The sequence below is a fragment of the Falco biarmicus genome, chromosome 6 (genome assembly GCF_023638135.1).
Source record: "Falco biarmicus isolate bFalBia1 chromosome 6, bFalBia1.pri, whole genome shotgun sequence".
NCBI lineage: Eukaryota > Metazoa > Chordata > Aves > Falconiformes > Falconidae > Falco > Falco biarmicus.
Window position 1 is genome coordinate 15297280 of NC_079293.1, and position 25578 is coordinate 15322857.

Consider the following 25578-nt stretch of genomic DNA (forward strand, 5'->3'; position numbering starts at 1 on the left):
TGCACACTTAGTGTTTAAAGCAGCTGCCACTTTTATGCTTGTCCTCATCCTTTACACACTGTGCAAGTTTATACAGTAAAAGTAAGGCAATTAGATAAATCATGTAAGACTGATATAAATAAAGTATGGACACTCATATTGTTTTCTTTGAGCTTGATGTATTAGGAGTTTGAAAAAACACTTAAAAGATCTTAAAAGCTAGAAAAAATTCAGTATGGCTTTCCCGGTTAACTTTACAGTTTTATGGGCAAATAGCTCTCTCGTGAGCAAATCTCTGTTGCTTGTGATGCATTTGACATGATATGATGCTTGACTTTCAGATTAGAGGCTGACTTTGCAGTTCTGACATATTCCAAATACTGCATTGATCATTTGATTTAAACAGATTTTAAAATGCCTTCATGAAAACAGTTTGTGTGTGTGTATTTTTGTCTATCTGTTTAATGAGTTTACACATAAAAAGAGGCTTGTGGGCCTCATATCTTGGTGGTGTTTTGAAGTTATGCGTTCATGGTTTAAACTTTTTAATATTCAGACAAGAAAGAAAATACTTAATGCTTTAATAGAAGATTGTTCTGGGGAACTTCACAAAAAATTTGGAGGTGGCTGGTCACTGGGTATTTATCTCTGAGGACCTGTGCAGGATAGTGAAGACAGGAAAAGTAAGAAAGGGAGACATTATATTTTATATAATTATATACATTCAGAAATTCAGAAATAACATTTTTATTTATCTGAAGGAAACTAATTATAATTAATTTCAAATCAATTTATTTTCTTTCTGTAACAAGAAGTGGCAAAAGTAAAAAGCTTTTACAAAAGTTGAAATAAACCAGCTTCTTACGCAGTAATCTCATAAGAAAGCTAGTGAAACAGTAGACCTGCTCCAGCTTGATGTAAAGCAGATAAGATAATTACACTCAACTGGCAGTAGTTTCCTGGACAAATGTCCAAGAGAAATAGTAAGTAGTATTCTGCATGAGTCTGACCCCGTTCCATTCAGCATTTTCTTTCTGAATGGAGGAATATATTACACATGGAAAAAACTGAATCTGACACCACCTTGGGAAAAGATCTGGCAAAGTAGAATGTAAATTACATTTGCAAAATACAAATATCTGTGAACTTCATAATTGTTTTGTGAAGTTAGTCTCCAAAATAAGAAATTGAATGACTTTTCAATTAGTACTGCTAGTAGACACTGCAAGTGGTGTTTTGGATGCTGAGCAATATAGCCATCTGTAGAAAGATATTTTCCATATAGTTCTCTACAAAGTTTATTTCTTAGAAACTGCTTTAACAATACTTGTTACACTTATGGAATGGAAAAATAATGCTTAATTGTCAGGAGTCAAAGTAGCAAAATTAAATAAAAGGAAATATACTGCAAAAAAACCCCAAAAACTGAGTCTGCATAAATTATAAGAACTATCTCATATTCTGGAGACCAAGAAAGACATCAGGTTCTTATATGCAGTCTAAGGATTTTAAGCATTTGCTGCACAAGGAATAGTTCAATAGCATCTACAATGTAGGTAAAACTTAATTCTACAAGCAGTTAAATTATGCAGACTGTTTCATATTAATTATTCTTTTTAATCTTTAACTTCCATAATTTTTTCTGGAACTTTTAGCAAATATTGCTTGAAATGCCAACAGCTTTGTTTTGAGGAGATAGGGGTTTTTTTTGTTTAATAATTGTTTTTTATTCTACTTATTTAATGTACCAGAAGTCCATGAAAGGACATAGGGCAGATTAACTGAAGTTACACTTTGGGAGAATTTTTGATATCCAGGCACAATTGATTTTGCAGTAATAAAGCCTGAAGTCTGTAGTAAAAAGATATGCCAGGGGGTGGGGGGTTGGGGGTGGTGGAGAGAGAGAGAGAGAGAGAGAGAGAGAGAGAGAGTATTTGTGTGTGTGTGTGAATATAAAAATAACTATTTCATTCAAACTACAGAGAATTCCAGGAAAGATAACATGGAAGAAGTGTTAGGAAATAATGATTGCACTAAGTGAGATGCTTCTAGCTCAGTGTCCTATCTCTAGCAATGGACAACAGGTGATACATAGAAAAGAGACAGGTTTACTTCCCTCAATTACTGCAGAGTGAAGAATGGAAAAGATAAAACATATTAATCTAGGGATTAATTATCTTTCTTTGCTGTAATAACATTTCCTGGTTGATACTGAAAGGAAATTATTCTTACATACTTATCAAGGTGGCACAATAAAGCAGATTTATTTTAAAGCAGTTGCTATAGACAGAACTGTGATGATAAGACCGACCAGAAGAGCCCTTGTTTATGATCTGTTAAATCATAAGAATTGTGTTTAATCGTAACTAGGAAGAAAATTTACTTTGGGGAAAGGGAAAAGCTGATTGATAGGAGAGGGATGCTCTTTCCAAAAGTCCATTTGTTTATTTATATTAATTTAAAAGTATCTCTTATATAAGAAAAAATAACAAACAAATCTTTGTAGTAACTTTAGAAAACGACAATGCAGGTTTGAAGTTTAGAAAACCACAATAAAGAGGTATGTAGTTTGACTTCAGTAATAGAATACTAAATTTATTTAGCATTAATTTCTTACAAATTTCTTAAACATTCTAACTCAAAGTTTTAAATATTTAAACCAACATGGAATTAATTTTGCAGTAAAGAGGAAAAATATATCTGATAGAGAAAACTACTAACTAGATTTCATAGTAAAAATAATTTCCATAGCTTTAATTTTAATTTAAAGCTGCTTTAGATTGCATTAACATCTTAAAGGGTAACACGTATAAAGTAGCAAAACAACATACGAATATAATGTATATAATATTGTGACAATCTTGAAATGTAATTTTTGTCTTAATGTCTAAGATTATTCTAAGTGGTTTTCTTGAGTGTAAGCTTATTTGACCTATTTGAGCTTTGAGAATATAGTGAATCTCAGGACAAATCCTGCAGAAGTGTTTAAATTAAAAGGTAAGAGACATATGGAAATCATATAAGAGAATATTCCCAAAACTACACACACATGAGTTTTCTTTGCACTTATGGTGAGCAGTGTTTTTGTTTAAGTTTTCTCATTAGAAAAGGTTTCCAAGTTGTCTAAAATTCAGTACTGATAGCATAGCAAAAAGTATCTTAGTTTTAAGCTCAATTTAAAACTTAATCAAAGACAAATGAATATGAGAGGATTTCTGCCAAGAACTGTTATTATTACAAATCTTAGTGACATTATAAAGAGATTCAGACTCATCAAAATGAAATAGTAGTGCATTAGCTCATATTCTAGACACCATTTGCTTTAAAAACCAATTGATTAGAAGGAGGGTTCTTAATTACTTTGAAATGAAAATGTAGTTATCCATTTCTACACTAGCAAAATTTTTCCTGGAATTTAAATGGGACCCTAAAAGTAAAATAAAGAAAGGAACATTCCTTCTGATCTAGAACTTTCTGTAATTTTTGAAGAATACAGGAAGAACTTTTATTAAGTAATATTAACAAATAAAAGCTAGAAGAAAAAAGAATGGTGTTCCCATTTAGGTATATTAATTTTTCAATATATACAGGTTGAAAAGAACGAATCTTCTGTTCTTCCCAGAACCTAGACACACACATATATATATATAAAAGATTCAAGGTTAGTTTGTGAATCAAAATTATGACTAAAATTAAAGTCATATTCAGTCTTTTTTTCCCCAATAGTCACAAATTCAATTAAACAATACATAGAACAGTTATTCTACTCTTTCAATGGAACAATAACAGACTGGTTCACTATCATCCATCCAAAAACAAGCACATTTTAAGGTCAGTTATTAAAATGGCACTGTTAAATCATAAATGCCTCTTTCAACTAAACAATGAATTGATATATTGTTTTAATCACATTCAGTATCTTAGGTTCTTGGAGATCTTTTTGTAATACTACAACATAAAAACATTAAATAACCATATTTATTATCAACAGCTTATTTGGTTAAACTCTGGGGAAACCCCTCAACATATAGAGAAAAGCCTCTTTATGTATTTGCACTTCTCACCTTCAGATATGTGCAAATGGTGGTAGCTGCTTCTGCGATGAAGAAAACCAGAGATGCCACTGTGTCTGTGCTCTTGGATGGACAGGACAAACATGTCTGGAGAATATTAATGACTGTGAGGTAAACCAGTGCCAACATGGAGCCACATGTGAAGATGGAATTAATAAATACAGGTACTAACATGATGCTTTCCATACAATCCTCCATAAAAAAGTTTATGCCATATAAGGATATTTTTCACTTCAACACGAATTACAAAGGGAGTTGCTATTGGAGTAACATTTTTCTTAGATTATAAAATGCCATGAATACTAACTTTCAATAAGCACATGCATCCAGTAAGACTGTGTAGTCTGAAGTATTGCATAGGAAAACCTCACAAGTATTCCTCTTTGATGGATCAAGAAGTTAAATCAACTATGCAACACCTCAGATAAACAATCTCTTTTAGTAAATAGTAAACACTTTATGAGCCTAGAGCATTACATGGAGTGACTTTTCTTATTAGAACTTGATTTATAATTTTCAAGTGAATAGTTGAAATGCTGAGTTATTTGTGTATTTTTTTTTATGTGGGTTTTTTTTTTTTTTTTAGGTATTGACAAAACTGTCCAGTATATGTTTTCCTTGGTGAGCTGTAGAATTATGGCAAAAAATTACATGGAAAAGAATATCTTCTATAAGCAGAGCTCAGTTGTTATTATCAGACTTGAATTACTTATTTTTCCTCCACAAAAACCAGAATAACTAAAATCTTTCTATAATGTCTGTGAATTTATTTTGAAAGGCTTTAATTTTATGCTATGTCCTGTACTTAGAATCACTGTAATTAATATGCTTTAGTGTTGCTATTTAGAAAAAGTTGCAACAGTGGACAAAATTAAAATAGAACTCATTAAAAATTTCTTCCACTCCACCTCTGCGTTCATAGGATCTTCTGTAATAATAACTGAAATCCCCAAAGAAGCACAAAAATACAGATAAGTAGGATTCTCAATATACCAGAGTTAAAAGGAAATTTTGCCAGAGTCCTTACAAAAGTATACAATCTTCCTTTTTGCCAGCTTGCAATCAACTTGTATCAAATTAATGGACCATTTCTTGACATTTTATTTGACGGATAAATAAGTGGTTTTCCTGTCTATATCAGAAAAAAAGATTCCTGACAGAAGAGCAAAGCCATGTTTGCCTTTCAAAATCCACTAGCATTTACCAAGAAATGAGTAGGTCTGAAGACCTCTGGTAAAACAAGAACTTTTGAATTTAGCTCAGTAATCCAGACTCAGGCTACTGACAGAAAAGGTTTCCTATTTTTTCAGTCTTTGAAAGATAAACTAAGTTGACAGATCAGTCTGCATTTATTTAAGGAACAAGAAAACATACCATCAAAATCCCTGTCCTAAATGTGTTAGTGGACAATTTTGTTATCAGAGAACTTCACCCCACAGAAACACAACTGGTTATTTTGCAAAGACAATGTGCAGAGTATTTACTGCATAATACCTGCTCTGTCGACAGAAGATTGCTGTTTCTCAATGACAGTGAAGCATTTCCTAAAGGAACTGAACTATTCCTTCCTTAAAAATAATGGCATTTCCCAAGAAGTTTTTATTGTCAACAAGTGAAACAATTGTAATTTCTCCTTTCTAATGCATCATTAAAACTAAAAGAACAGAAGAAATGCTGAACATAACTACTATAGTCACCCAACTTTTTTTAAAGCCTCTTACAACTTGCATTTTTATCTTAAAATTAGTAACATCTTTTATAATGCATTTTTTAAGAGCTGTATTTAATGCAAAGTAGTTTCAGGAAGACATGAGAAACTGTCAGCATAATATATGGAAAATTAGATATGTAAATACCATTAACAACCATACTGAGATCCATATTTAAAGCTATTCTAGTCATTCAAAACATCACTTACCTTTACCTTCTCCACTTATTATGTAAGCCAAACTGTTATGTATTAGTTCTTAATTTATGGAACTTAGCATAAAACTCTAGACTTTTCTCCCAGTTAAGAAATCTTAAATTCTGAACTAATTGTTAAACTTTGGTCATAGTGTATTGTTGCAGTGGTGGCTTGTTATAGCAATGTTAAGACCACAAAAGCATGGAAAGTATCTAGCTTAGATTCAAGAACAGCCCCCCTCTCTTTTAAGCTCTCACGTTCCACAAGCTGTCTTTTTTTCCAGATTGAAAATAATCATTCAACTATATGTAACTTTTATAACTTTCTATCTCCTTACCATGGCATATTCTGTTGCTTCTCCTGCTTTGAAATTACTGTTCCAGACAGTAGTGTTATGTAGGTTTATATTTAATATATGCAGAGAATTTCCTTTGAGTTCAGGATGGGGAAGAAGGGGGACTTTAAAACTGTGATACAGTGTAACACTCAGTAAGGTTACTTAATAAAAGCAACATAATCAGGATAGTAAGTCTTAGGAGTTTTACTCCTCTGGTTTAGTGAGCCTTCTCTTACAACTAAAGTGGCCTCAATCGCACTGACGCAAAGCCTCTTATTAATTCAAATGAATTATTGTGCTTCCAGCTGAGTCTGTGCTATTTGAGATATTATAACATAAGTTAATCAGCATGTATTTAAAGTGATAACTTCTCCAAAGAATTACTGCTCCTACTACCGGGTTGATGGTGTAGCTGTTGATGAATCTGGCTGATGAATCTGGCAGATACCATGCGATAGACAAATCACATCCACACACCAAAAGACTCTCTTGACCTTTGGTCACTACACCTGAGAGAAAAACCAGAGATTCATTGCCTTGTTAAATAGTATTGCTACATAAAAAAAGGTATTTGAATTTTCCTTTGAAAAAGAACCTGTATCTCTTCATTGTGTTTTCTGTAGAAGACGGAGAAAAACTGACTTAGCATGGGTCAATGAGAAGCATTTAATGAATAATTAAAGTGAAAGAACACTTCAAGGTGTTCATCCTCCTGTTTTGAAATCCAAGGGATGGTGGGAGGTGGTTGTTGGTCTGTTTTCTTCACCCTCGTAAATACGTGCCTTGACAATGTTACATTTCAGACAACTAAGGTACTAATTGAAATAAGTCCTAATAGATTACTATAGTCTATTCAGCAAAGGGGAGCAACAGAGTGAAAACACTCAATGTAGTTTCCATTGCCTCTCCTCTTTCTTGTGTTTCTTCAGTCCAGTCTATTCAGAAGAAGTTCTACACTTACTGTAGCCCTAGGAAAGGGTAGCAAAAAGGGCTAAGAACTCAGATTAAACATTTGAAGAAGCTGTGTTGTAGGATTTACTGCTGTTTAAAAGGTCATGATAAATTAATATGTTTTAAAAATGTATTTTAGTCTATAGATATAGCTGTGAGGTAAGCATTTCATGTGGTTTTATGCAGGAAAACTTCCTATTAAGAAATTAGATTTGGTGAACAGTAAAGCTTGAATCGCCAATTCATTTATCAATATTCAGTATATAAATTTCCGTGTGTATAATTTAATCTTGCATTAATCTCTCTAGGAAGGAGTAAAGCCTTACCTAGTGGCAAATTGTTAAATAAAATGCTTTAGAATATGAATCATTTCTTTGCACGATGCCAGCAAGATTATGAAAAGTAAACATAATTTAGATTAAATTTTGTGATACTCAGAAGTTAAGCTTCTATTACTTTATTCATCTTTTACTTTTTCCATTTGCTGCCAGCTGATTAAATTAAGCTGTTTGATTAGGTCTTTTTTTGTATATATATATATATATATAATTTTCCATTTTAAAGTTTATTCATCCTATACTATATATGCAATTTTACTGCAGGACCTAGCTTGCAGTGCTATATAAAGTTAGTACTATGATATACATAGTTTTCTGTAGCAATAATAGGCTTCTTCCACTACAGAAAGAGGAAAAATACTTTTCCTTGCCTTGCTACAACTCCAGAAGGTAGTTGAATATATGTTGCTATTTCTTAGGGAATATCTCTGTAATAAATTATACAACAGCTTTTCTGCAGAGAAAACAGATGCTTACAAAAAGCCAAAATAAAAGTAAATAACCTTTTAGTCCATTTATGAATGTGTGTGCAGTTAGTATTTCAACTAGAAAACAAAACAATTAATTCTGAGTAAATGCAGTTAATCTGCTTGGACTACTGTAATGATAAAAAACATTTATTAAAAAAAACAAAGTAGAGACATACTGGGAAGTTTTTGCTAACATGAAGCTTCTGTGCTCCTATGTGACTTTTGTCTCAAGAACAAGAATATCCTGGTCATCCCCTAGCACAGATCACCATAACCACATCTTCAGTCTGGTCTTTGGCTTTTTCCAGTTGTTTTAAAGGTTCGTCCATCATACACAGTTCTTTTCTCAATGGCACAAGTGGTACTACATCTCTTTAGTGCAAGCAGTTTGTGGTGATGCAGAGACAGGTACCCTGTCTGGACTAACTAGTACCAACTTGCTTACCTGCACATCTGCTGTTCTAGACCTTTAGTGATAAAAACTTACATCCTGCTGTGTATTGGCAGGAACACATTGCAGCTATGCCATAACCATCTGCATTTGAGTAACATGTTACTTCTTAGACCAAATTCCATGCCTGAGTTATCTGCATCTCTATGTAACATTAATTTCACAGGCATATCAAATTATTGTGCAATGTTAGCTGGATTTAGGCAGCAGAGTAGCGACGTTGTCTGCATACGTGTGGGAGCAAAGCAATCCACAATAGGATAACTGTGGCTTATGTTCGGTATCAACTACTAAAATCCATGTTTGTAGCAAAAGCATTTAGGTATTGGTTTTACTTCCTAGGATGTTACACTCAAAATCTCACTATGGACAAAAAAGGACATATGTGATATAAGGAATTACTGTTATTCCTACTAATGTTAATACAGATCTTCTTCATACTTATGTTTTTATTGGTGCCATGTTCATCGTTTCAATGTTCCCCCAGTTTATAAGATTGACATTTTAGTCTTCTTTAAGTAGTTGTGGGATGTCACTAGTATTTCCTGGTCTTTTCTGGGAGGTGTCCCCACCTTCCCAGAGGGGCCATCCCCAAAGCTGAAGCTGGGGCAGGAGAGGAAGCAGTCACTGGGTCCCACAGCAGTGGTTATACCATTGAAATCCAGCTCATGCCCCTGCAAGGCTGAGCCCCCGAACTAATGTGCCAGGACACAGCCAGGGCTTCTCTGATAAGGGCAAAAAACATGTTTCCTGAGCTAGAGATCACAAACAGAAATTCTGATTTCATATATATCTGTATACAAATTCTTTTTGAATTTATTTTAGAGAAGCATTTCAGCTTTGCAACAAATGAAAACTGCAAATCAATCTATGATTCAAAGCTTTTGATATCATGTTCAGTATTTTAGTGCTGCTGAAGTATTAATGCAAGGTCATATTCATTATAATCTAATGTGGTGATGATGTTTTTCACACGACAAGTTTAAAAGACTTAATTACTTAGAGATCATTGGTCTTGATATTATTTCCAAGACAGACAGGAAAAGATATTTGAAGTTCAGCTATGTCAGCATTATACCAGCACAGTGTTTAACAAAACTGTGTGCAAAAGCCATTTCCTAGATTGACTTAGAAATGAAATGATAACATCTATTAAACATCTTGTATCATTTAGAATCTTATAAAAATGTTAAAGCTAAAAATAAATGCAATCAGATGATGTTATGCAAAGCCCACAGAACTACACTTACAATACTATGCATGAAATTTAAGAAATATGCACAGTGCAATTCATACTTTTGTATAAAATATGTGCTACGTATATAATACTGTTGAATATATAATACATTAATGTAAATGGTAAGTATTGTATGTTAATGCTGTTAAACAAAGAAAAAATACACTAAATGTAAGGACCTGACAAGTTTAGACTTATACTGCATAAATATGGCCTTTTTTATTGAGACACACTATAAAGTACAGATTTTAAATAAAGACTATTACTAACTTATTAATTTAAATATATTATAGCCTCCCTTTGTACATTTTCCATATACAATGTTAAATACCAACGTTATTTGTAAACATGCAGTTACAATTTGATGTAAATTATTATAAATTATGTTTAAAAGGAATTTATTGAACTTTTAGGTCGTTCTATCACCTCTAAACCTCAGTCTGGATTCTAAACAATAAATGAATGATTCTTAGATGTTTTAATGCTCAGCACACCATAAGAAAATAGCTTGTTATTAAGAGGACTAGAATGCTTCTGTTTGCATTAATATATGCATTTGGCAAACACTAATAGAACAAAACCTCCTCCCGCACCATTAGTTTGTAGTTTTACATTGTTCTAGGCCACTGCCACAGATTTGGACTTGAATAGCTGCATAAGTCAGCCACTTTGTTTCACATGACATGCAGATCCAGTTTTGAAGTTATTTTCTAATCATGTTTACACTGAAGAAAAAAAGACACAACAGCTTCTGTATATCCAAGAAAGCAGTAACCTATGCTTAACAGCTAAACCAAACAAACTTTTCATGCTGAAGTGACAAAGGAAAACGTCATGATTTTGTTTTATTTTTCCTGGGCAATAATATGAAATGAAGAATCTAAAAAAAAAATGAGTGCTTAATTTATCCACTGTAGAAGATGAGCCATATTAAAATGAAAGTCATCCAGTTATAATTCCACCATGAAAAACAAAGGACTTTCCATCCTTACTTGTTTGAGATTTCTTCAGACACTGAAGCACTGAAAAATACAATGCTCATAACATCATTGCTTGTAATATGGAAGTATGAAACTGAATTTAGAAGATTCTCCATTAAATCTGTTTCTGTGTAGTTCTGTGGTCTCTGAAGATAAGCTACACAACTCATAATAATAGGGAAATTATAGAAAATTTCTTCTCTTTTTCCTCTCATTCTTATTAAGAACTGTAAGTTAAATATTCTATTCAGTATCAATGATAAGAACATTTTTAAAGAATGATTGAACAGTTGCATTTTCGCAATGCACACGCTAATCATTAGAGTAAAAAAAATATTTTTTACTACATAATAGTTAACCAAGGAAATAAAGTGATTAACTGCACCAGAAAAAAAATACATGGCTAAGTGTTTATTGTTTCCATACTGAATTTTTACTGTTGGATTCAGAAACTGTGTAGTTAAAGGTAAGTAAGAATGCACATGTTTTGCATGTTTATGCATAATTAAATTTTATGTAAATCATCATTTACATTTAGCTGTTAAGCAACTGTATGAGATTATTTGTTTGAACTTCATTCCTTAAAAAGGATCAGATGGAGCTCTCAAGAGAAGGGGAATATTTTTCCTTTGCTGAGGAGTGACTGAGGTTGGAAGAGAGAACACAGTAGCTATACCTACTTGAGTAGGTACTGCAGTGAAGTAGAAATGGATCTGTAAAGCAAAAATGGTGGTGCTGAAGAACTCGCAACCACACTATACAAGATATGGAGCACTTATTTCAAGCAAACTATTTCGGTCCATGGGCTAAAAGCCCATTAGCAGTTGGTGTACATTGTCTGTACTCCAAGGAGCACTTTACTGATTTAGTTTCAACTGAAATAAATCAGTTTTACATGCTCCAATACTGCTCTGCAATGTTTTACAAAATACTGCTGTTTGGAACAGCCAGGAATTTCATCATAAAAGTTTTCTCATCATCTGATCTGAAATGGTTATACAGACGCACCTTGAGATATGAGCAAGCACAAAGCCAGGCCTCAGGTATTATTAAAATAATTTCCTAGGGATCAAGAAGACACAACGTTGACAAGAGTCTCACTGGCAAGCTTGGACCTTCCTTCAAGGAGCCAGAGGATATGAAAGCAGCTGGTATTTGTTTATATACATAAAAAAATAATAATTCTGGCTCAAACATTTGGTGACTTTATTGTTTAATAAATTAACCATTTTATTATTTAATTGTACCTGGCTTTTCCATAGATCAAAAGCCTTTGCATTAGAAGAAAATCATTAAACCATCTTTAAACTCAGTCCACTGTGGAGTTCGACATTAACAACCAACCATAGCTCCTTTTAAAAGATACTTGCTTTACTCTAGGCTTCTAGTCACAACATGAAAAGGAAAGCCCACCTAATTTTCTGTGTGCTCTGAAGCTACTATTGAACTCACAGAACTGCACAAATGTCCACAGATTACTTTGTGAGGAAAAAAAAAATCCAAAAGATTTAATTGGATTGAACACTAGGAGCTATTCATTTTATACATATCCCTTTTTTCCTCTTCCTTTTTCCTCAGATTTATTTAATTAGTATTACAATAGGAGTTCTTATAGTATTCTGCCCATCTTAATCTCTAGTTTGTACATAGACAAAGTTCTTTCATCTTTCCAATTCTCTCTTGCCAAGAACTGCAAGTAAAATTAGAGCCTATCTGAACAAGAGAATAAAGTATACCATTGGTGGATATGGTTATAACTTCCTTAGTCCAAAATTTATATTGCAAAAAAACTTTTGTGAAATGACATTCAAAATAGCTACCATCATGCTGGCTTTTATAGGTTCCTTTCTGTGCACAGATTCTTACATGGAGTCTTTTCCCTACTGAATTTACAATTATCCTATTGGAAATGTGGTAGGGATATAAGGATATCTAAGTGGAAATTTCCAGAAGTCTAACATAAAAATGCAGGAATAATAAGCAATTACTGAAGCAAACAATAACATAAACGTTCACTTCTGCTAAAAATAAGTAAAAAAGTATACATTCTGCAAGACAGATCAGTAGGGAGAATTACTCTAATCAAGACTTCCTTAACGTGTTCTTTCCAGCTTATAGATAGTATCTTTATGGGTCAAGAACATCTAAGATTACGGTAAAATTATCTCCTCCTGTGTAAGGAGATCTCTGGACATGGTAAGAAGAGGATCAATCAAAGAAAATATTGCTAAATACAAGGGATTTTCTAATTTTATGAGATGTGGATAAGCTATGAGATAATATAGCTTTGTTTTCATTCACACATGAGAAAAATATAAAATGGGACAAAGGGAAGCAAGAAAAAGTCATCTTCAGTTTTATACAATTCATATGTCATCCTCCATTGTGGGGAAAAAATACCCTGCTCAATTTCTATAAAATTGTTTAGATTGTTTTTTTCAGTTACAGACAGAAATTGCAGCCTTTGTTTCTAATAATAAAGCTTTTTTATACTGATTTTATGTTCAGAGCAAGCAGAATGTAATATTGTTTTTTCTCTTAATAATATTGTAGCAAGGAACTAATAATTTTCAGAACAGGCATTCTTAAAATGCATAATACTCTAGTTCATACCAGTTTTCTATTTGAGTGTTGTCATTGGGAGACTGCTATTAAAAGCTATATAGCTACTAGTTTGTCCCATCTAAATAGCTAAGATTTTTAATATTGTGCAGTTCTATTTAATTATTGTGAGCAGTCTTAGTGAAACAAAGTTACTTAGTGATCAATAAAAGGTAGATGACTGGAAAAAATTGCAATTCATTTGTGATTAACTCAGTGAAAATATTGTTAACATTTTTAGTCATTATTGACCGATATATTTGAGACTGGTGGTTCTGTTATGTTTTTTCTCCTCTCATTTCAATAACAGATGCCTATGTCCCCTTGGTTACACTGGCACATTTTGTGAACTTGATATAGACAACTGCATTGGAAACCAGTGTTCTGAATATGGTTTCTGTCAAGACCACTTGCATAATTACAGCTGTAACTGTGTGCCTGGATATCAAGGACCCTTCTGTGAAGTTGAAATTAATGAATGCTTAAGTTCACCTTGCAAAAATGGAGCTACCTGTATGGATTTAATTGGCCACTTTTCATGTAATTGTGCTGCTGGGTTCAAAGGTAAGTTTTTGCTTTTGAAGTGACTTGTACTACAATTGTGATTGTCCAATTACATGTAAATGATGTTTATATGTTTATTTAATAGCAACTATATACATATATATGTATATATTTATGCGTTTGTATGACTTAAGAAGAGTTTAAACTGAATTAGCATGGAAATTCTTAGATTGTGTCTCTTAATTGCTCCTCAGCTAACCTTTGCTCCACTAAATGTATAATTCTGAGCATGAGATCTGATGCTGTTGGCAAAAAAATTGATCAAGTTCAGGAGCACAGTTTTAATTTTATTGTTTTAATTTCACTGTTATGCAGTCCTAAGTGTCATAGATTTAGTAATACACAGGCTGATGAGAACAAATGTTTTGGTACAGACCAGGAAAATCTAAGCGTGAGAAGGAATGAGATCAGCAGTATCATCTCTCTGCATGTATGGAATATAAACAGCTATATTTGAGTGTGTTGTTGACTCCCTCTCTACTCAGTGGAGACATGGCATCTGTCTATCTTAGACATCTGTTTTAGGATGAGGTGGGCTGTAGATTTCTGCACTGAGTTAGATTAATCCCACACCGGCTGATAAAATGATTCCTTTTTGTCCTAATTTTCTGTTTTGAGTGAGTATCCTGATATTCAGGCTATATGTGGGAGGCAGAAAATAATTTTTAATTCAGCAATACTGCAGTGTTGCATTATCAGCCTTTAGTCTATATAATGAGCACAAGCATTAATGCTGTGAATGCACCCCTATCTTTATTGACAGTCTGTGGTATACTACCACAAAGAAAGACAAAAACTAAATAGTATAGTATGCACAGTGTTATCTTTACTAACTAATCATTAATTTACAGTTTATTCTTCCAACTTGCTGAGGTCTTTTGCTCCAGTTCAGGGAACGTGTTGTACTAGATTCGTAATTTCCAGTTAAACCACTGAGATAACACATGTATTTGGGTTTTTCTGGGTGACTGCCAAAGTCCTGAGCTATTAAGTAATTATAACTTCAGTGCTAATTTTTCATTATAAATTCTGGCTAGCTATACTTACTACTAACATTTCGGCACTAATATTTGTAATTTCAAATACTTTTATATTCATTTACATATATAAGCACATTTATGTATGTGTTATACATTTGCAGATTTGTTGTCCTCAATTTAAGTATATAATTTCTTGATCATTTGAATAGACATTTAATAAAAGATATTTCCTCTTCATAGTCATTTATTAATGAATATGTAACCAACAGAAAACTGTCCCCGAGGTGGCCTAAATTCCATTAAGATAGCACAACTAAATGTCTGACTACAAGCAAAGAGAAAAAAATACTTGGCTTACTTGTACAAAATCTAAAATATTTCCATTTTGCTGCTGAAACTTCAATCCTTATTTTGTACTTTGCTGGTGTTAGATCTTCTTGGAAGAGTCCCATGAGTAAAGCCCTGGAGGGATGGGATGTCCAAGAAAGCCTATCACCTCCTCCAAGGACAAGAGTGATTCATCTCAAAGAGCACAAGTCAGGCAAAAGTGTCAGGAGGCCTCCATGGATGATGAAGGAGCTCCTGGCCAAATTCAAACCCAAAAAAAGAAATATACAGAGGTGAAAGCAAGGACAGGTAACCTGGGAAGAAATAGAGAGACATTATCTGAGCATGCAGTGATAAGGTTAGGAAAGCCAGAGCCCAAATTCTGTTGAATCTGACAAGTATGTGAAAGACAACAAGAAGGACTTCTACAAGTAGGTAAATGACAAAGGAAAGAGTAGGGAAAATGTGGGCCCATTGCTCAATGAGGTGGGACCTTGATAACACTAGAAATGGAAAATTCACAGGTACTAAATGCCACCTTTGTCTCAGTCTGTACTTTTAAGGCTGTCCTTCAGAAATACAATGACCTGGAGAGTGGAGGGTAAGTCTGGAGCATGGAAGGTGTACCCTTGGTGGAAAAAAGCTCAGGTCAGAAAATACTTAGGCAAACTGTATATACATAAGTCCATGGGCTTTGGTGGGATGCACCCACAAATGCTGCAGGAGATAGCAGATGTCATTGCAAGGTCACTGTCAATAAAGTTTAATTGATCATGGTGGTTAGGAGAAGTGCCTAAAGACGAGGAAAGCAAATGTCACTTCTGTCTTCAAGAAGGGCAAAAAGACCTAGAAAATTACAGGCAAGTCAGCCTTGCCTCAGCCTCTATGAAGGTGATAAGCAGCTAATCCTGGAAACCATGAATCACAAGAAAATCATGTGCAATAATGAACATGGATTCACCAAGGGTTAGTCACATTTGATTAACTTGATAAACTTCTACAATGAAATAACTGGATTGGTATATGAGGGGAGAGCAGTATATATTGTCAACCTTGACATTAGCAAGGCTTTTGGAACTGTTTCCAACAATATCTTAATGAAAAAGCTGATGAAGTGTGGATTAGAGGAGCAGACAGAGAGACAAACTGAAAAATGTATGAACAGCCAGGTCCAGAGGGTAGTGATCAGTGGCATGAGGTCAAGCTGCAGGCCACTAACTAGCTGTGTACCCTAGGGATCAATAGTGGGTCCAGTCCTGTTTAACATCTTACAACATGATCTGGCTGATGGGGCAGAGTGTACCCTTAGCAAGTTTGCTGATGACACAAAACTGGGAGGAGTGGCTGATACATCAGAGGGTCATGCTGCCATCCACAGGGACCTTGACTGGCTGGAGAAAAAGGCTGAAATAATCTTATTAAGTTCTAGAAACAGAAGTGCTGAGTCCTACATCAGAGGAGGAGTAACATCAAGCACCAGTACATGCTGGAGGCGGACTAGCTGGAAAGCAGCTTTGCAGAGAGAAACCTGGGGATCTTGGTGGCCATTAAGTTGAATGGGAGTCAGCAATGTGCCTTTATGACAAAGAAAGCAAGTGTCTGGGCTGCATTAGGTGTTTTGCCAGTCGGTCAAAGGAAGTGATGGTTCTGCTCTACTTAGCACTGTTACTGAGGCCACATCTGGAGTACTGTGTCCAGTTCTGGGCTCCCCAGTACAAGAGAAACATGGAACTACTGCAGAGAGTGCAATAAAGGGCCACAAAGACAACTACAGGACTGGTGCATCTCTCCCATAAGGAAAGGCTGAGGGAGCTAGGGTCAGCCTGTAGAAGAGAATACTCAGGGAGGTATCTCATCAATGAATGTAAATACCTGAAGGGAGGGTGCCAAGAATGTGAAGTTGGATTCTTTTCAGTGGTGCCCAGTGACAGGATCAGAGGCAATGGGCACACACTGAAATACAAGAAGTGCTGTCTGAACATTAGGAAATACCTTTTAATGTGAGGTTAACTCATATGGCATAGGTTGGTCATGGAGGTTGTGGAGTCTCCATCTGCAGAGACATTCAAAAGCCATCTGGACATGGTCCTGGGAAAATAGCTCTAGCTGTTCCTGCTTGAGCAGGGGGATTGGACAAGATGACATTCAGATGTCACTTCCAACCTCAACCATTCTGTGACTCTGTGAATATGAAGACTTACTTATATAAACTATATAATGATATATTAGTGGAAAATACTCTTTTTAAAAAAATAGGTTTTTATTATCCAGTGTAGTATTATATAATAACATTTTCATAGAAGCAAACTCAAAGAAAAAGGAAATTTCACAATATTACTTATTTAATGTAACTTATTATCACATGTACTGAATATATTGAATTCTGAATGATTTTTAAGAAAGTATAAACCACAAACAATTAATAAAAAGCTTTTTAAACTTACAAAAATCTTATCACTACCCTAGCAATTCCATTTTCATATAGTCTCCAAGGGTTTATGATCCTGGCATATTTTTCAGCACAGAACAAATTTGATGTTCAGTCATAACTGCATGTTATGAATCAATGAAGAGTATCTCAGTGTAATATTAAAAAAAACCCCACATTTCTTAACTAATTTATTTTTTGTGTGTGTGTTAGTTATGTTGTTTATCTGTAATTCAACTTTCTTACAACTCCAGATGTACTTCATTTTTCTTCATAAATAAAAAAATCACTTTCAGATCAAATATCAAAGACAATAATAAAGTAAAGAGTAAAACAGAAGTTATTGTTGTTCAGGGCACTGTGTCTTTGGGGAACTATCATACTTTGTGTACTAGGATTCATAGATTTACAAATAAGCCATGAGTTCACAGTCACTAACTTGATTTCTTTCCTGCTAATAAACGAATCCCTGGGTAGTCTTTGATATAACATTAGAACCAGTTTTTATTTCAGAAGCAAAGTTTTACATAGGCAACTCATAGCTGTCTCTGTCTAGATGACTGATCGATCTGATGTGTATCAGCATTTCTCAAATGCGTTACATTCTATTAGCTAGGGACCCCTTAGGCACTGTAATGAGATTTGTCAACATGAAAAGTGTGATCTGATTTGGTAAAAAGTTCATAAAAACTCCAGGGCTTGGGTATTTGCACAGTAAAAACAAATACTTTAAAACGTCACTTACCACAGGTTTTCCTTTTGAACTGTAAACTGTACTTGTGATGGAAGCTTTAATAGGAAGACATTTTTTAGATGTCTGGAGCACTCCCCACCCCCTACAAGAGAATTTGGCCTATGTCAAACCTGGAGGTTGCATTATGACCTTTAAAATTGCCTAAATACATTTTTCAACAAAATTATCCCATCCTTTTGATCATGCGATGATCCTCTATATTACCCTCCCCTGGCTCAGTTCTTCAAATATCATCATTCTGTTCACCTTCAAAGTAATTTGCAGTCTAACCCTTCTTCCATACCCTTATGTTAACTCTGTCTCAAAACTTCGTTGTTCAGCATCAAATTATTCCAGCTTTCATGATGACTGGTATTTCCAAATACCACTGTGCTTCATTTCTGGTTTAAAAGAAGCTCTTGTTGGAAGTATTTGAAAAAAGGCCATCCTTGCCAAAAACATCCTTCATTAAAACTTGTTTGTTTAGAAGTCTGCACAATTGTGGAGACAACTGCTGACAACTCTAAGTAGATCAACCGTATAGCATCACTGGTTTCTCTTGAGGGTTTGTATTAGTAGTTTATTGATTGTATAGTTAAGATTTGGAATATTTTTTTTATTTTGAATATATGCTGTATCTCACATAGCAGGATACTGATCCATCATTGCTTTACCCATGTGTAAGTAACAAATAACACTATTAGAGCTCATCACCAATGTAGCCCTTAGACTGACTTTTTGAGTTTGACATTAGTATGTTCTATATATGATGCTCTTCACTATTCTCTCTTCAGTACTCCTCTTTTTGTCCAAAAGAGAAAAATGTCATGTGGGCATGTTTGATATTGTTTTATTACTTTGAATTTCTATGCTTTGTTTTTACTTTTTTATTCCCCAAATACATCTAGACAAGTCCATGTAATGTTTGAAGTCTATCTAAGGAAGTATTTAGGTGTTCGTAATTCCAGTAAGCTATTCACTGGTTTTAAAATGTTTGGATGATTTTAAAGAATTTCACCCTTCTGTGATAGATGTAAATATAATATCCCTGATGCCACTAAGAAAAACAAACCTTGAAGGAAAATAGTTGAAGTTGTGTGAAAACTAATCCTATTTGACACAAGTAAGTTTAGGAACGCTTAACCCCTTGTATAAATAAAGTCTAGAACAGCTGATGGACACTCTAATGCATAATGAAGATTCACCCTACCAACAGGGAGCAGCGAGAGCAAGACTGCTTCATGAGGGGAGCCACAAGCCAGGTTCCAAGCGTAGCCCCAGTGAAGGCAGTGCCATCACTAAGCAAGGCACAGTCATGCAGCACCTAAACAGGGCAGGCAGAGCCAAAGGCTGGTAACTGTGTCCCTGATGAGCCCAAGGCATCGCAAACAGTGGACCAGGTCTGGGATCCACCCACGGAAGCAAGTTAAAAGCGTCAGGAGACAGGACCAGAGACAAAGCTATAATGCAGATACAAGGGGCCTATCCAAAGAGAAAAATTCCATAAAGTGTGGGCTGTCTCAAGTCCATTCTTGAGACAGGGCCAGAGGCAGGGAGGCAGGACAACAATATTACACCATTTGTTCTCAGGTACATGGCTTGAATGCTTTATATTTATATATTTTTTACAGAATAGGGTACAGTAAAGCAGGAGTGTTGTTAAGACAACCTTCGAATATATTGTTACTCTTTCAGATCGTAGTTGAATTAAAAACAAACAAACAAACAAACAAAACACATCCTGTTTTTTTCAGCAGTATTTCATTAAGACTACATTAGGTGGAATTTAAAATATTTTTCTTTTCATCTGATCTGGGAATAGAAAGATTCAGCATATATCTTGAAGTATTTCCTCAAGTAAGGATTTACAGCTAAAAAACTAATTTTAAACAACCTTTTATTAATTGTGGTTATTGTGTCTGCCTTTGAATTGTCAAACTTTATATTCCATTTGCCTATAAAACAAAAGTTGGTATAAACTGTATGTAAATGAGACTTTGTATTTTGACATTTTTGCATGTGTTTTGTAATTCAGAGATGTTAATGGTGGCAACTAATAAGAGCTACAGATATATATATATATAATGTGTTCTACACTGGGAAAATAAGCTCTCAAATAAATTCCAGTTTTATTCTAATGTATGAATATTATATTTGGGAATTATAGGAAGTTTAAATTATTCTGGTATTTAAAAAATCAGTGTTATGGATATTCTGAAAAAATCTAAAAATAATTCATTAGTATCAGATAAAGTGTGAAGTTAAGCTCTTTTAGTTAAGCAGAAATAAAACACTTAAAGTTTGAACTATTGAAAGGTGCAAATTTTCAGTCTAGTGATCTTATAGAATTGCTCTTACTTTTGAAATGAAAGTATATTCAACGAGACTTCATCTATTATATTCATTCTTTGCTATCTTTGATCCCAGTCATACTTATCTGAGAACTTCAGAACATCTCCATTTTCTAAAAAAAGCATGATTTTTTAAACAGAGGAAGTTACGTTAGTAATGCTGGTGGAAGACTAAATAACTTAGCCAAATATTTTAGCATGAACCTACTCAGGTCCTTAGGGTATTCTCAAGACTTTTGCGCTCTTGCAGAGTAATCTCGCTCTTGTGTATCTATCATCAATATGCCTGTAGAAAATGTTGCTGCTAAACATCAGGCTATGCAATTTGCAAAAGTGACAGACTTTCCTAAGCAGCTGTAATTATTCATTATGTATTTTAAGAACACTGCAGTTTTATACAGGATAACACATACAAATAAAGAGTTAATAGAAGTAAAGTTGACTCATGGTAATTTTTAACATTCCCTTTATACTTCAGAATTTGGTGACATGATCCTCATAAACTGTTTAGGAATTCAGCCCCTAAGCTATGATTTCTTAAAGATCTAATTAAATATTATGTTTTACTAGTAATTATTTTTGGATGTGATATATTAATATTAACCTTAAAAGTATAAACACAGGAAAAATATATATTAACATACTTTGATGTTGAAATTAATTTGTAGCCAAATAGTGATTTTTATCTGATATTCAAAGAAGGTTTTCATCATCCATCTCAAATGCATAGTTGGGATTAGCTGTGTACTGGAAAAAAACTGGCTTCTCTGTACGTGTCCAGCTTTTTTCATGTCTCAAATACTCAGAAAATGTGGTCTCAGAGTAGTTTCATAGATTCTTTTATGCTTTCTGAAATATTTAAAAAACCCTGTCCATATATTGCCTTTGTACTCTGAGGATATGAATTGTTAAATTTCTGTTTGCAAGTAGTTTTGGAATATGCCTATTTTCAGGTGCAACTAAAAGTTTAATGGCACTCTGTGTTATGGCACATAACCAGAAGAGCTAGGTATTGTCTGCAGTACACAAAAAGCAATTACCTTTATTTTCACTACATGTACATTTGATTGACAGAAATTGCACTGAAATATGAAAGCTTTTCCAAGTTTTAACATGATTCATAGGAAGAAATGCATTTCTCCTAGCATTTTCAGAGATGTACAGAATTGCTAAAATGGCACTGTTAACTTTTGGATGAAAAATAGTATCAGGTTTTCATATCTGTAAGTAGTGTATATTTCAGTGGCTAGACAGCAAAATTAGAAGGAAAACAAAAATGATCTTTAAGGAATGGCGATACAGATGCATAGAAACTGAAGTCATAGCTGTGTATGTCAACAATATTGCAAGTTTGTCAGGAAAAAAACAGTGAACTATCTGTATTTAATATGTTAACAGCATTTTCAACTGAAATATTTCAGAAAGTTAGATATCTTTCTAAGTAATTCTGCAAGTACCCTTAGCTAGCACAACTTGTAAATCAGTGGTTTGGGCAAACATTTTCATCAGTTGCGAGAAAAGTATTCTAAGTGCTTGATAATTCAGATGAGACTGAGTGACATGTAATTGCTTCTTTGTCAGCTGAAGTAATTTAGCTCTAATAACAGCCTCCAGCATAAAATTAGCACCTTTGTTATCAGAGCAGGGATTTTTTTCCCCCTATTTTCTTCTCCTAAGTGAAGAATGGAATTCATACACATCTAACATGGCTATAGGTAAATCAAAGCAAAATACCTGAAACAGTTTTCTGCTAAACAAGTATAACATTTATCTCTTTACTGTACAGTATTAGTTTGGGCATTTGGGATTAGAAATCTACATTGGAACTAAATCTTTTAATCTATGGAGTGTCGCAGTATAGATTAATACATTAAGAAAAAACTGTACTCATTGAAGTCTTAAAATAACTGAGGTTAGTGGCATGATATCAGAAATGAAATTCAGTTTCTGATGCCACTGGTGAGATTTTTTTTTAGCTATACATTATAGCAGATATTTATTTATTTCCAAACGAAGATGCAAAATAAGTTATCTTTGTTCTGTATCCTTTCTCATACTGACAGAATCATTATGCTTCCTGTCAGACTTGGAATGGGCGAATGAATGGCTTTGACTCCTTTCTCACCTTTTCTACACACAATCAGGTTTTGTTCACTACTCCCTAACACAGCTAAAGCTCCAATGTTCACCTCATGTTCCAAATTCCTCTAGCCTTCATTAATTCATCATCCTCTCAGGACTCCCCAGGTGTTGTATCATTTCATATAGTTCAGCCAAAACATGGCCACAGAATTAACCTTTTTATCAGGTGTCATTTTGCTCTTGAATTCTGCAAAGGGTTCACCTTGACCAATACATGTTACTTTTTGTTCATTTTTGAAAATACTCCTCAGTTGACAGCTGACCTTTGTGTCCTTGTTCTTTTCTTTTATTTCTTACCATCCCATCAGGATTTCCAGCCTGAATGACCAATTTATGCTACTGTGATAGAACTGTTGCAACTGCCTCTGTTTATTGTCCATTTCATCCCCTAAGGACTATTTTCTTGAGACTGAACACAGCACATCCTATGTAGCATTAGATACTGACATTTAGGGAACTGATTTTCATCCTAAACGTTCAGTTTAAAGTATAGGTCTGTGATTAGAAACCTACATGTAGTTGACTCATTTTCCTGCTGAATGCCACATCCACCTTCCTATCCCCAAAAGAAAAGAAAATCAAGGAAAATGGTTAAGAACAGTTCACAAGCAATTGCAGTTATACCTGTTACAGCCATGTCTTAACATAATGATGCTATCCAGTTCATTAAACATTTGCTGCCTTAGATTCAAGAGGGAAGAAGAGCCATCTTCACAAAAAGGCAGTAAGGAGTTCTCAAATATTGAATATCATGAGTAAACAAGGATGATATCATTTCATTATTTCCCTTAGAATTGCATTGGCTTTATTTTAACCTTTTCTCTATTGGGACTACACAACAATTCAAAGGAGGTGAAAGAATCTGTTTCCAGGAGTTTTTCTTGTACATGATGCAACTTACCCATGGCTTCTGACCAGATGATTTACTTCTAGAGGAAACTGCACCGCTTTTCACTTGTGATGCAGAAGAAGAGAACAGATACCAATGCATTTCCATTTATCTTCCTCAGAAGAAGCCTACCATAATCAGGGAAATAACCATGGAAATGGATCTGAACTAGAAAGGATCTGAACTAAAAAACTTACAGAAAGCAAAATATCAGAATTAGATTAGAAAGGTTGCACATAGTGCTGTTGCCTTATCAGTACTTCAAAGAAAACTTTAAAAAAAATGAAAGAACTTAAAAAAGGATTTATATTTTTACCAGTTCTGACTGTCTGTATTCCTCACCGGTGCCACAGCACACTCTAAGCAGCACTCAGCAGCTGCTCCTAACAGATAGCTTTTTAGTTTACTGAGTTACCTGAACTCTCCCTGGTCTCTCTTGTATCTCACCCATTTCATCCAGATATCTTGAAGTCTTATAGAAAATGCGGAGCATATTTAGAGGTAGGAAAAAAAACCCACCTAATAGGAGCCACTCTGTCATAAGTTTATGCGTGGAAGAGTACCTTGGTGCTACTATGGGCTTCTTCAGTGAAGGCCTTTTATGTATAGCAGGATCACAAAATACAGATTTTGAGAGCTGTCGGTCTTGTTTCATACAATTGTGTGAGTGGTCATGTATGTGTGCTGCAGATAAGAGACCAAATATTTTCCCCAGTGCAAAGAATTCAGAGGAATTTTAGCATTCATTTTGGTTTTATCTTCTGTGAGGTTCGCAGAAAGCCCAGCATGCATCATAGACTGCTAGCCTGTGATAAGTACTGAACATACAGTTTGCCTCCATATTCCTGTGGCTGGAAATAGCTTTTCCCATTGCAAATCAAAGCAACTGCTATTGTAGATTACAAATCTACATATTTCACTATACTGACTACCTTTGTTTTTAATTATTTAATTTTCTCTCACCTGTATTCTGCCTCATTAAACATTATTCAATGACTTCTTTATATTACATGGAGAAAGAGAAATATCCAGTATCATAGTACTGACAACTTTCTGTAGAACAAAGGCTGAACTCTACTGTTACATATAACTGTCTATAAATTAGCATTGGCCTCATTTTCAGATGCAATGATACTTGCTATTCTTTTTCAAAGGAGACAGTAAGTGAAATGAAAGAAAATGATTGACACAACTGAACAAAACTTGCCTGAATATAGTAATTTTGTATAATGGAAAAAAGCTCCAGGATTATGCATGATCTCAGTAGGAAAGCTTTCTGTTTTCCTGATTGTCATACTTCAAACATTGACTGTCAAAATGGACTGTCCTGTAAACAATGAAGCAGAAAAATTAATGATACACAGGATGTCTATCAATATCCCTGTGTACTCACTAAATGCAACTTGACCAATGGCGTCAGCATTTAGACTGTGACAATCCCATAGTCTTTTTTCATTACAAATATGTCTCTATGATTTCAACACGTCAGCACATTTGTCTTTTATTTTTTTTATCTAAAATTTTAGGACAGACATGTTCTGTTCACGTGAATGAGTGTCTAGACAGACCCTGTTTGAATGGAGGAACCTGCGAAGAGAGCATAAATGGCTTCAAATGTAATTGCCCCTTTGGTAAGCATTTATAGCTTTTATACAATTGCTAGTTTGGAATAGTGTGTGTGTTCTATATTTGTTACTTGGGTGCTATAAAGTCTTACATGGTGAAAGCATTTTGCTTATATTTTTAAAGGTACAGAGCTAATTATTTAGACTAATAGAAAGGAAAATTTTATCAATAAGTATGCATGACAATTTGCTTATGACTGGTTTTTATAAGCAATA

General features: G+C 34.2%; 1 protein-coding gene across 1 annotated transcript in view; it reads left to right on the forward strand.

Annotated features, from left to right (window-relative positions):
• The window catches only part of EYS (eyes shut homolog), an 872029-nt gene that overhangs the window by 106797 nt on the left and 739654 nt on the right, over positions 1–25578 (forward strand). The window contains exons 9-11 of the mRNA XM_056343434.1: positions 4050–4216; positions 13634–13887; positions 25264–25368. Of these exons, the coding sequence (XP_056199409.1) occupies positions 4050–4216; positions 13634–13887; positions 25264–25368 (526 nt within the window). The remainder of the gene's footprint in view (positions 1–4049; positions 4217–13633; positions 13888–25263; positions 25369–25578) is intronic.